This window comes from Pieris rapae, chromosome 3 (genome assembly GCF_905147795.1).
Source record: "Pieris rapae chromosome 3, ilPieRapa1.1, whole genome shotgun sequence".
Lineage (NCBI taxonomy): Eukaryota > Metazoa > Arthropoda > Insecta > Lepidoptera > Pieridae > Pieris > Pieris rapae.
Window position 1 is genome coordinate 2,528,809 of NC_059511.1, and position 13,949 is coordinate 2,542,757.

At 32.0% G+C, this 13,949-nt stretch overlaps 1 protein-coding gene across 1 annotated transcript in view; it reads right to left on the minus strand.

Moving 5' to 3' along the window:
* Positions 1 to 1,877, minus strand: part of LOC110991853 (follistatin) — a 29,011-nt gene extending 27,134 nt beyond the window's left edge. The window contains exon 1 of the mRNA XM_022257396.2: positions 1,504 to 1,877. Within this exon, the coding sequence (XP_022113088.1) occupies positions 1,504 to 1,564 (61 nt within the window). The 5' untranslated portion in view covers positions 1,565 to 1,877. The remainder of the gene's footprint in view (positions 1 to 1,503) is intronic.
* Positions 1,878 to 13,949: the final 12,072 nt, after the last annotated feature.

The window sequence follows — 13,949 nt, forward strand, 5'->3', positions numbered from 1 at the left end:
TACACGCTTTTAAGGGAAAACTATTTAAAATATCGATTGTATTTGGAACGACTTGTAATAGCGATTTTAATTAGGTGACAGCTGTTTTACGTTTCATATGTATTTTGAATGAAGAATTTTGATAGTGATTAGTGATATTATCTCTTTCATGGTGGCTTGTACTGAGCTATCCTATCCTATATTGGTACACTCGTTATTTAAGTTTCTTACCTATATGACCTCCGATTTCTGTTTTTACTTCCTTGAAAATATTTTATCGATCGATCTACTTTCGAGTATAAAATATGCAGGTTTTCTCACGGTATTACACGGCAAGCAAGGGTTAATTGTATTAAAGAAAATCTGCCGTGATACAAATAAAATTCTCTTGGTTGTGAAAAGATTTTAGTGATATAGACATATTTGAGTGTGATATTGTTCTTTACCTATGCTATATTCGCGTGAACACAAAAAATACACATATAATTATATCTCATATATTATAATATAATGATTTAAATAGTATTTTATATTTATTATGAAAATCGTGAATGTTTTCACATTTCAAAAGTTTTCATTTCTCTAAATAACATATAATAGAACATTATTATAGAAATAATAATTTTATTTAGCGATGAGACTAAGGGAAATATTTTATTAATTATTATAGTTTAAACGAAGTAATTTACTTCACTGAAGAGTCTATCAGTTATATTTAAAAAACAGTGTTTATTCCGTTATTAATAATTTTTATAAAGTGACTATAACTTGTGCTTAGAAATGTGTGTTTATATTTGATCAACGTTTTAAAATGCCAAAGCAGCATGGTTTTTGGTTTGGAATTGATAATATTAAAGTGTGAGTATTAAAGAGTTGTAAGATTGTGACCCCATGAGCGAGTAACGAAATAATCATTTAAAATATATGTTAGTCAAAATATAACCTTAGCAAAGCAAGAAATATAAGTATCTTTTACCCATCAATGTTTATATAATACACAGAAACTTTAATATTGTAAAATTCGATTCATTAAAAAAACGTTATACGTACGTCAAAACATTGGTTAGTTTTTTATCAGTGTACGTATTTTAGTATTTTGTTAATAATTAAATATCAATTTTAAATCTGATGCAATTGATGATGCAAAGATGCAAAAAATAAAAACATAATTCAATATTAAAGTAAAATTAGTAATTGAGTTAGATTACTAGATTGCTAAAAAGTGCGCGGTATCTTATTTAGATTTTGATCTAGTCAATTTAGAGCAAAAATTCGCAGAAAATTCTACGCAGTTATATTTTGTTTATTTGGACATGTCAGGGAAAACACAACAAACATTGAGGGAAGAAAATACTTTTGTCCCTTTATAGAGGACTGGACGTGTCGAAATTTTTTTAAAGTAAGATAATTATTTGGACATGTCAGGGAAAACACAACAAACATTGAGGGAAGAAAATACTTTTGTCTCTTAATAGAGGACTGGACGTGTTGAATTTTTTTTTAAGTAATATAATATATTCTCACCTGCTGCCGGGCGCGCAAGCACGAGCGGCAGCACGAGCAGCGGCAGCAGCGGCAGCCGCATGCTCCCGGTCGCGTCACATGCCGGCGCGTGCGGCGCTCTGCGCTGGTCGCCGGCCGCCGCGGGACTGGGCACGTGCGCGCTCCGACGCGCCACTGACGCACACACCGCTACGTTTGCCAGTTCAAAAACGGCTCGATTCAGCTGATTTATACTCTATGCTTTTTAAAAGGCACGATTTTATACACTTATAAAATATTCGCAATTTATTTTATTAAGTTTTAATAGTTCAACACAAGCGCGCGGTTTATATCGAGTACCGCGCGACAGAGCGCGCCCTCTTACCACCGGTGTTGCCCTATCGGGGAATCGTCGCGGACTGAGGTGAGCGCTGCAAGTGCACCGGAGTCGTCGACCGTAACATCGCGCGTCTCGGCCTTCCGTCTCCCAAGAATGCGCTGCAGACGCGACCCCCAACAGCCACCAAACCTTATGCCATCCATTCATACGTCCATCTTTATCCGTAGACGATAAAAATAAAAAAAACCTTAACGACTAGATATTTCATAATCTCCTTACGTAACGCAAGAGGCAGATCAATGAACTTAACGTTACTTAAGCGTTGAAGTCTTTTCAAGGGCGCTTATTAAAGTGCAAAAAAGTTGAATATCGTATATAAAAAGCGGTTGGCAACAGATTTTTTATATATCCATACAACAGGTATTTCTCCTGATTTGTCTACGATTAAAATAAACATGTATAAGTGTGAACAATAAGATTATGTAATGAATCAACTGAGCGTAAATTGGCCGTCTGTTTAAAATACAACACGCAGAGCAGACGTTAAACTAATATATTTTACATAAATTATGTTGTTGTAAAAATACCAACAATGTTTGCAAACGAACCTGCGTTTTTTATTTACGTAGATAATTTTCGTTTACAATTTATGATATACAAATATAATTGTTTGCATGCTATTTGTTTGTTATAATGGTATTAAGACAAATATAATCTAATCAATAAATGTACTATAAGAAATTTAAGACAAAAGGTATATTTTTGGTAATAATATATTGCTTTATAAATTAATAATGATTACTTAATAGAAATAAATAAAGCATTAATTAATCCTCACCTAACCTATTTTAATTCATACTAAAATTTGAACAGTCTGAATTGTGTTGACACTTGACATATTAAAAAAAATCGAGTTATTATTTTTCAAATACAATTCTAAAATAGATATTGTAAGGTAGACGATAAAATATAGTAAATTAAGTTAAATAAATTTAACAACGCTATAATAGAGCAAATACTATTTTAAATGTCTAGATTTATGGATTATATCAGTTTTTATCCGATAAATAGCTAATATCAAGCTAAAACATTCCTTTCCCTTTCGATGACAAACAAATTATTCCGTATCTCGACCCAAGTAGTTAAAATTCCAACAGTTTTGCCTAACCAACGATTACCTATACAAAATACAAGGCAGTTCACTTTCTGGCGTGGGCCAAAATTCAAATTTGACCCAGTTTTATTATGATTTATTTATCGCTGTTTAACTACTATATAACTACGAGTTATTTAAATATTTGCATAGTAAGTAAATATAAATACTTAAGTTATTAAGAATTCAAATAGAGAGTTGTTGATACAAATATACCTATATCCGGGAAAAGGAAAAATTCCCCAAAAATCCTCTTATGATGATAAATAATCAAGACAAGTATTTTCAAGATTGCGATAAAAAATTATATTAAACATATATATTACAGTGGTACTGTATAACTTCCAATAACGTTGCCAACCTCATATACATATATTAAAAACAAATAAAATCATACAAATAATAAATCTAATATCATATAGAGTAAACTGAGACTAAAAGTTTATTTTTAGTGTTTTAATCGTTATGTTTTGAAATTTATAAAAACCTTTGTAGGTATTACCTATGTAATACAGTTTTAAATTCTTATTCTTAAAGTAACTTTATGGAAATTTTAGTTTAGAAGCGCGTAAATTTAGCCGGAGTAACCCCCTATAGCAATTCGTTACTTATCCTCTCTCAGAGGGGGTGTTTAGGCCCGTTTGGGGCGTATGCCCCCTTCGGGTAGTGTGTTGGCTCGCACGTGGCGGGCTTTTTAGTCCTTGATGAGCGTTGCAGTGCGGGATATTGACACGCAGTGCGCTGCCTGTTATATGAAAAATATTTTAATTCCAGAAAGGTATTTCTTTATAAATCTAGACAACTTTATTTTCCATACAAAATTGTTAAAAGGAAAATGACGCAGTCACGGATTTCCGGTGGTCTTCGTTGCAGACCATTCAATCTTCTGACGTAATTGTAATGCTTTGGCAGAATAATCGCAAGTCTTGTTGGTAATAGAGGGCAATATATTATTTAGTTCCCTTTTTTTGGGCAAGAAGATCATCAGTGTGTATTATGAGTACAAAAAGTACTCATACCTATACTACATACACCAGTAATACGTTTAAGGCTTTGTTCATATCCCTGGAGAAACAATGTTTCGCAAATAACTTACAAATTTAATTGTTAAATATTAACCTGTAAAAGTATTTCCGAACCAATATGACTTGACGCCTTCAAGAAAATAGCGTAGCTTCCTATCAATTGCCCCCTGATATATAAAAATATAGTGCTGTTATGAGTGAGGTTCCCGCTGATGACAGAAGATTTACCTCACGCATGTCGTGGTGTTTTTGCAGCGGTGATTTCCTGGTGAAAGCTTATACAAATGTAATCGCTAATCGTAATATATAAGTCAAGACACTAATTTCTGAGAACCATCTATTATTAGCATTTCGGTTAATATGTCATGGATTACGTCTACCTGTTGCAAAATGCATTTTGGCTAGACATCACAGGTTTTGTTAAATTGATATTTAATAATGATACATTGAGAATTTATTTGAGGACATAGCAACATTGTAAAATCATACTTTTCCGATACTTATTTAGAATTTTAATATATATATATATATATATACAAATATATGTAATACAAAGTGTGATTAGTATTTGAAAACAGTGTGCCAGATTTTAACACTGTCGAAGACAACAAAACAACAATAAAAAAATACTATCACATTATATTGTAAATTTAACTAGGTACACATATCATTAAATATCGAAACATACAAACGATGTACACTTTGCTAAAATGAAAAAAAAAACAATTGTAGACGTCGATCACAGTATCATTTATTATTGTCAAATAAAATTTGCACAAAAACACGGTCGTGATTATTGCGTCCTCATTCAAGTAAATGTCATTTTTTATCTATAACAAAAGTGCAACATAACTGCAGTCTGTGGTATGCCGGTGACGCGTCACGCCGCACGCGGTCACGTCAGGTATAAAGCATGACGATCAACATCTCAATTTATCACGATCCATCAAGAAGCCGATACAATGTGCCGTAAAATTAAAAGCAAAGCGCGAAAATTGTTGAAAATCCGACAATAAACTGTGTTTATTTACGGCCGCACTCACACGATTGCACTTTATCTGTGGTGATCGGTGTTTTTGCGCGGCTAATACGTTCGACGAGCAATTGACGCCAATTTAAAAACTTTATAAATTATTACGAGTTTAGACCAATTTCGTGTAAATTGCAATTAAGATAAAATTTGCGCTACCGTTATTATATAAGTGTGTAAAGACGTTAAAATGTTTGTAATTGCGGCGTAGTGTAGCAAAATTCAGACACTTGTCCGATGAAGTTTTGTTACTGCCAACTCATTGTTCCATTTATCGCTTAGCAACAACGTTTTTTACCTAGCTACAATTTTCATGACCATGGCCAACACGATCTTATTATCCGTACTGAATATGTACTTTTTATTCAAATTATACTGCAATAAAATGACATCACTTTGGAATTAGGATATTGCATTGTAAGTCAAGTCTGAGACAAGATTGCATTGTTTATTTTTGTCTGTGGTTTTATGAATATTTCGTTTTGATAACTTAATATTATAAATACGGGTTTTACGCTCAAATTTGTTTAGGATTTTATAGACTTATGAAGTACACAGCGGTACATTTTTTACAGATGATTTGCTTGCTAGACTGTTAAGTAAATAGCGTATTCATATTGCATAACGAGGCTATCAAATAACATACCCTAAATGTATTATTCAGTCCATTACAATTTACATCAAGTCCATAAGAGAAGATGGATTTTTTGAATAACAATTTCCATGGCGAAAACTGCATTTTGTGTTTACTGCTTATCGTGACAGTAATTGACACTCGTCTGGACCGAGCCTGGAGCCGTTTTGGGCAAGACTTTCAAAATAATTGTTTTAAATTAAGTTTAATTGCACGTATTGTAATTGTGTTTTGATACTTTTTAAAATCTTTTCGATAATAGCATTTTCATAAAAAATATTTATACCGGGGGCTGATTGTCATGATGCGCGTAGGAAATAACTAAAATATACTATTTAATTAGTCTAGTATTGGCCTGGCTTCATCGTGCGACCCTCATTCCTGAAACCGTAATTATCTTATTATATATGTTAAACAAACAAACAAAAAAAAGATGTAGGCTGTGCATCAACGAACTCACTGTCTCTGTGCGCTATAACACTCGCTCGAACGGTGAAGAAAAACGTAAGGACACCTAAAAAGATAACGTGTTGAAGGCTGATCACCTACTTGCCTATTAGAATCTGAGGCCTAGATCTAAAAGGGAGTAGAGACGTTGGTTTTTTATACGATTAAGAGAGACGAGAAGAGATATTTATATAGTAAACCATCAAACACAGCTCTTACTTAAAGGAGTGACAAAATGACAGTTGGTGTCAACAATTTTTTATATAAATTTAGTTTTCGACTTTCTACATACACTACTGTTAAGGCATCTTGACTAATATAAGTCCCAAGGTTTCTTAGATAACTGTTATGTTAACTGTCATCTGCCATTAATTTGACTTCGAGTCATGTTTACTTTGGATTCCAGAGTAACTATAAGATATTTGATCTATAAAGACAAAGGACGTTAATAAATGGCAAAATTATAAAAGAAAAAATCATAAAAGGCTTCATTATGATCTAAAAACTAAAACTAATAGTTCAAGCCATACCTTTCGAAAATATAATAATGATTATTAAATTAAGTAAAATAATACGCGTTTTATATGCTTTTTCTCGATTTTCGCGAGATCAATTTGATTTACAAGTTTCATACATGGTCCATATGACCATCATGAATGTGAATCATGAAAAGTAGGTCAAGCGGGAGACGATTTAAAACTTTTTTTTTAAATCCAGGCTTATCAGTGCGACTCTTAACCTAATAATGTGCACCTACGGTTATAGAATATATCAAAAAATAAATAAATTGTTTACTTCAGAGAATATTCCTATTTTTTTGAAGTTAAGGAACTATGCTTCGATCATCTTCGATCATCACAGCGGCCCGGAGACTCGAAAAAACAACTTTTTTTAATTTGTCAAAATTAATTAATTATTAGATTTACATATTTCATTATACAGTCACGCCTACGTTTAAATTTTTTACTTTCTTTGTATTACTTTTCCTCTGTAACTTAACTTCCCCATCCCTCCGCGTTTTATACCTATCTTTTACTAACTATTTATACTGAAATTATAGATACAACAATTTATTTTTAATCCCCGTTGCTAAATGGATCAAATATAATGTGATTTTTTTATTAAAGACCGAGAACTTACTCGGTAAAGGACTAGGTAGAAACGATTTATCAAGATTTGTTCAGATGTTTCATGGTTGTTTCTTTGGATAAATTTAGTTAATTATGAACAATTATGTTGGTAACACTGAAGTACGCTGGCAGAGAGAGACTAAGGACTTCGGCATTAAAAAAAATATTACAATAATAATAATAAAGCAATTTACATCCTGTAACATAAGAAAAAAAAAATATAACATATCTTAACTATATATTCAACATTTGTAAATGTAATTGGGCTTTATTATTCTTATTATTATAACCTTTACAAGGATATAATTTTATAATTTATATTCTTAACTCTGTTAGTAATTCCTAAGTTTAAGGGTTCCTTACAGAAATGAGATTGTCCTAAGTGTCTCCCGTAGGGAATCACGTACGTCAAAAATGTATTGACTTATGACGTACCGATCGCGCTGTCAGTTTTATAATTAAAGTTTTAATGCTTAAGCGATTAACATTTTTATATTTCTGCTTATCACGTTATAATGACTAGTGACATTGCGTTTTATACAAAAATGTATTAATTGCGGTTAATTGTATTGCCCTTTTCTTGTAGACATCAAGTTTTTATCACCAAATATATATATTAAGAAAACTAAGGGTACGATTTTATTGATTAATGCAAATTATAAATTTTAAGAATGAAGATATATTATCTGTGATGTAGATAGAATCTTTGATATTTTAAAGGTTTATAAACAAATGGTTTTCCCAGTCTACCAAACTATACATACAATACTATATGATATATATGTAACCTTAACAAGGTTATGTATATGTTAAGGTACACATATACACCATATAAGATGATTGTGTATGCGACAGACACATTTATGTGTCAGTCAACAGAGCCTCCTGCCTCAGTTAATCCAGGACCAGTTGATAAGTTTTTTTCAAACATTAGTGTAACATGATTTATAATGAAAAGAAGAAGAATCTCAGTCAGTATCATAATCAAAAGCATATTTCGAATTTTAGTTATTCAAAATTAAATTCCTACAATTATTGTAGTTTTGTAAAAAAACTTAATATTGATTAAAGTTGACATTTGTATGGCCGTGAAATTGTCATCAATCATCTAGATGTAGTAGTCTGTGACAACGATAAATAGCATCGAAAAAATCGAGTTTTTCTAGAAATGTAAATTCGCGCTAGGGATTTTTATATATTTGTTGTACTTGTGTAAACCAGAGACAATATTCTATTTTCTACAGCAGCCTAACGAAACAACTTAAAACCGGACAAATATGCGGGTCACAGGCGATGCCAAGAATTTATTCAACTTTAGACGGCTCTTGTTTACATCGCGAGTGCCCACTTCTCACGTAAAGTGCACTTCGCTCACTCCATTTCATTTACACTGAAAAGCTTACACGATATTAATTTTCGTCTGTTCCAGTGTTCACTGTTCAATTCGAAATAATATTTCAGGCTGGAAGAGATATGGACTTTACAAGGACGCATCAAAGATAAAACCAATAACCCTAGACCAATAACCTTGTAAGCCTAGGGTTTCTGTGTTTCGCAATTATTTATTTTCTAAGTAGGTGATGAGCCTTCTGTACATACGACGTCGACTTTTTGCGGGACAAACCAAGGCATACCGGTTTCCTCATAACGTTTTCCCTCGCCGTACGAACGATAATAACAATGATAACGACATGATAAATGGGCATAGACAAAAAGTATATTGATATTGATCCAACCTACGACCTCCGGCGTGAGAATCGCTTGCTAGAGCCATTTGGCCGACACAATACGATCTTAATGTACACAATTAAGAAAAACAAATGAGGAATAGGAATATATAGAGATAGGCCTCTGGGATATATAGAAAAGTATGTAAAAAAGAAAATAAATCATTGCAATTGCGGACGCATCCATAAATTGAAGAATTGTTTCCCAAAGCTAACCTAAAAAACCCAGAGACAACTTTATTGAAGTTCTAAATTTGAATTTTCGAATATAAGTTCGATTGTCGTATAAATAAATGTTACCGCAATATACAGTAGCGAGCTGTTCAGTTAGTAATTAATTTAGATGTGTTCTGAGATTACTTTATCGTAACCGGTTTGAGATCATAATAATAAATTGATATATTCAGGTTCTTAAGTAATTATTACAATATAGATATTGAATTGATAGCTAAATTTATATTTCTGCTAACAACAGTATTTTAGCGATGTTTAGGGTTATTTGTCCCGTAGAAGCATGCGAATTAAATACCGGAGTGTTTCTTTGCAGTTCTGAGTAATGTTAAATTAAATATTTTTTAAAGTAAAATGTTTTCTTTCTAGATATATTAGTTATTTTAATTGTTCCTTCCATTATTTCGATTGTTTAATTGTTTTGTTTTGTTTCATTGGTCTTGTGCTAGTAATATTTTATATTTAATTTTTTGCACTTTTTGCGCTTACCATATCTCACAGTGGTTGCCTGGAAGAGACCACTAGAAAGCGACAAGGCTGCCAATAAAAATATATTACAATATTACGTGTAAATACGTTTTTTATTACATTTGGTAACCAATGGTTCATTTATTGTCCCTGATGTCTGTTTTTGAGAGCTGAACATACACATACCGTACAGTTGACTATTTACTTTGACTGCAAGTAATACGATACAATTAACATAATTAACTAAATAGGAGGGCAACTGGTGGCCTCATCGGTTTGGAGCGATTTCAGGTATCCACTGTGAGGAAAGAAAAATAATAATAAATAAAGTGAGTGCAAGAATTGCAAGACAATATACGTAATATACAATTAAACAAATTAATTCAAACATATTTGTAGACCTATATTAAAAAAAAGTTTATTTTATTTATTTATTCACACTTCGTTGCAATACTTATAATAAAAGAAACACAATACATAAAATTTAGGAGCAGTGTTGGCCTAGTGGCTTCAGCGTGCAACTCTCATACCTGAGGTCGTAGGTTCGATCCCGGGCTGTGCACCAATGGACTTTCTTTCTATGTGCAAATTTAATATTTGCTCGAAGGGTGAAGGTAAACATCGTGAGGAAACCGACATGTCTTAGACCCAAAAAGTCGACGACGTGTGTCAGGCATTGGAGGCTAATCACCTACTTGCCTTATTACATTTATAAATGATCATGAAACAGATTCAGAAATCTGAGGCCAGGACCTAAAGAGGTTTAAAAGTAAAGATTAATTTTTATTTATTTATACATAAAATTTAAAAAGGATGCAACGGGCGGCCATATAGGTAGTAAGTTTACCATACGTATATTTATAAACACTTCGTTGCATTACAATATAAAAATTAAAAATAATTAAAAGAAACGGAGGACAACTGGCGGCCTATTCGAAACTATACTATTCGAACAGGTCTATATATTGTCGTGACTAAAGCTAAGTTTATATACAAAAGTATTCCATTAAGTTTTTTACCTATTGTGCAAACAGTACAGTACATGTACGATAATTTGTTGGAATTAGTATGTGGCAGCGGAAATCATGGTCAGACTGATTTATAGACGCGCCCGCGTTGCGAGACACCACTAAATCAATTCACGATATCAATCTCTTCATTAATTCCACTCAGACTGTTTAATCTAGTGACGACGTTTCGGTATTTAATAATGTATTTGCATAACCTCGCTTATATTAATAAGTTTACAGGAATTAAGAAATTAAACCTTTAGATGGAAATCTAAAAAATTAGGAAGCAATGACCAAATATATATAATTCACGACAACCTTAAAAAGTAAAGTAAAGTAAAAGTTAAGTGTTAAGTGTAATAAATGGTTTTCGTGTGAATCAAAGACGTGACCATTATTGTTGTTTTTATTAAAAAAGTGCGTGCACACAAAGTACACATGTAAGAAGTAAAACTTCTTTGTAAATCTTCTAATTATTACAAAGGTAGAAGCCCCAATAGATGATTATGTACCAGTATATGATTACTCCATGTATTTGTATATCATATTCACACTGTTTACACTAATGCCTTATGATAATATAAAAATCTGCGAATGCACTAGATGTTATGCGACAAAATTGCCATCTAATATGTTATGTACGAATACATCAACCAATAGCGTGTATTTTTTCTCACTTTCTCTCAATGGCACTCTCTCTTTTCTTCGGCAAAAATGCTGCACATCTTCATGACGTCTCATCCGTAAAAATTTTATCCTCGTGCGCCTAAAGAAGTTTCACTTCAAAAAGTTATTAATATATTGAGTCACATTGAAGACACATCTTAAATAAAAGTCTTAATAAAGACTTATTTAAGATTCAGAGTCCACTTAACGCCAAATATGATTTGACTATGATTTAGACTCTCTGTTTAGTATTGTAAAACTTAAATATACATAAAAGACGTAGCGATTAACGTAGAGTTTCATATAATAAAGTAATTATTAAGACTTTAAGATAATATTTAGAGTCCTCTTAGCGCGACCTATGACTCCCGAATGTCAAAATCAAACGCTTTTCGACAGACGAGAGTGCCAAGTTTAACCAAGTGCCTCCTGCAAACTGTTATCTAGAGTACTGATGCAGCGACAAATTATGCTCGGCATCGGCGTATAGTTGCAGTGCAGACAATCATTATGTCATCACGTCTAGACGCAGAGGAGTTGACAAACACCGCGTTATTTGCTCACTATCTCGTCATAGTCCCTAGTATGTACAGTAGTTCAAGAAACATAGATTTTTGTATCCACAGATTTGTACTACTACGATTCTTGCAAACCGAAACAATGTCTATTTCTCTTTGATCCAAACAGCGCATATGGTTATTGTTATCAGTGGAGACGTGTTGCCAGAAAAAGAAGTCGGATTATAGTTTTCTTGATATAAATGAAAACATCGTTCAAAGTCAAAGTAAAATGTAAATTGAGAAAAAATAATAATATCACAGTTATAATAATGACAAATGAAAAGAAATGGATATAAAAATGGCTTTCTAGATTTCGTAGTTTTAGTAATAATTGCAAAAAATAATCCTATTACAATTTATAGTAAAATTATCTAGGTCATAAAAGTAACATTAATCAACAACACATAACACAAAAAAATACTAAAACATTATCTGTCAAAATTAATACAATATATATACATAATTTTCGCACTTCTACCAACCAATTTAAATTATTTCCTAATTAAAAAGACTTGCTTCACTGAAGTAGATATTTTAAATAAAAAGCGTTTAATAACTACATATGTCGTATACTGTGGTTGTACGACAAATTTAGAAGTGCAATTTTGTTGATAATTTGACAAATGAGGTTTTTACGAGGACACGATTTCATTCTTAGAATTTTTTGTTAGTCTCCGATGCAGTTGACTCATTGGGACGGCATTACCTTCAACACCTTTTGCTTATTAAGCCCTCACATTTGTCAAATCGAGTGAAATATACCTGCGTCTTAATTTTGGGGCTATGGTCCCAAAATCCACTGCAATTTATAGCAATATGTTATCGTGATGGAGTGATTCAGAATAATCATTAATCATTTAAATTAAACAGCAAAAAAAATATTTGAAGAAAATGTATGAAATTAAAAATCTATGTGACTAGTATTTATAAGTCACATATTATTTATTAGTGGCTAAATTACCCGCGCAAATCGTTAGATATTGATGAAATTTTGTCTGGCTTTCAAATGAAACATTCATAATTTTAAGAACGCGCTAAACTATTTCTTATGCAAGATGGCGTCGGGTAAACAAGTACGTCATATAAAAGGGTAAGTCACAAGCATGCACCATGAATAAACAATCATATCATAGATATTGCCCAATAATAATTCACCAGTTTATAAAGGTAAACAAAATACCACTTCGATTTTACATCCACAGCTCCAAATCACTATACGAAACATGAGCTGTTGATAATTTATTCAACTTCGGAACATTATAACTACAATTTATTTAGATAACCATCGACAAATAAGGTGGCGGACAACAAGTGAAATAAAAACCTTATTTATGTAATTTATGACCCAAATAATTGTACGGTACAACATGCATTTCCACGCAAAATATTCAAAACGAAGAGTTATGGCCAGATTAAAGTTGAGATAGCAATCTGTGGCATAATTTAATGTTTTTTTACTATGGTGCCACCGTGCTTGTTACGAGTGAATTACAGTGGTGTGGAATCTAGAGTTATCTGGGATTGTGAAAAACAATATTTGTCTATTTATGGCTCTAACGTTAGATTCGTTTCGCATTAATACAATTTTTTTATTTAACTTATCGTTTTGTCGACAAATTATTCAGACACCAAATTATCTTTATTCATTTACGTTAAAAAGTAGATTTATAAACGTTAGAAAAGAAGTTAAAATAATTGTACATTTAAATTTACTACCAGTTCGCAAGTAACGGGCGTAGAGCGAGCAAGAAAAACTGGCAAGAAACTTTACGCTACTTTTTTTAAACACTAAGTTTTTATTGAAGTTTCCATGATGTGGTAAATTTCAATAAAAACTTAATACAATATCTATAGTTTACGTTACAAACAATACATAAATGTTGTATGTATTTAAATAGATTTATAAGACAAAGCATACAACGCTATCAAAGAAGGCATTCTTCAAACCACATCAATAGTTTCCCTAACATTTTCTTATAATATTGCATAGACTAAACAATATTAGATTTCAAACCAAAAACGCGCTTTTCAACCACTCAATGAGATCATAAAAATGCAGTCTCTATG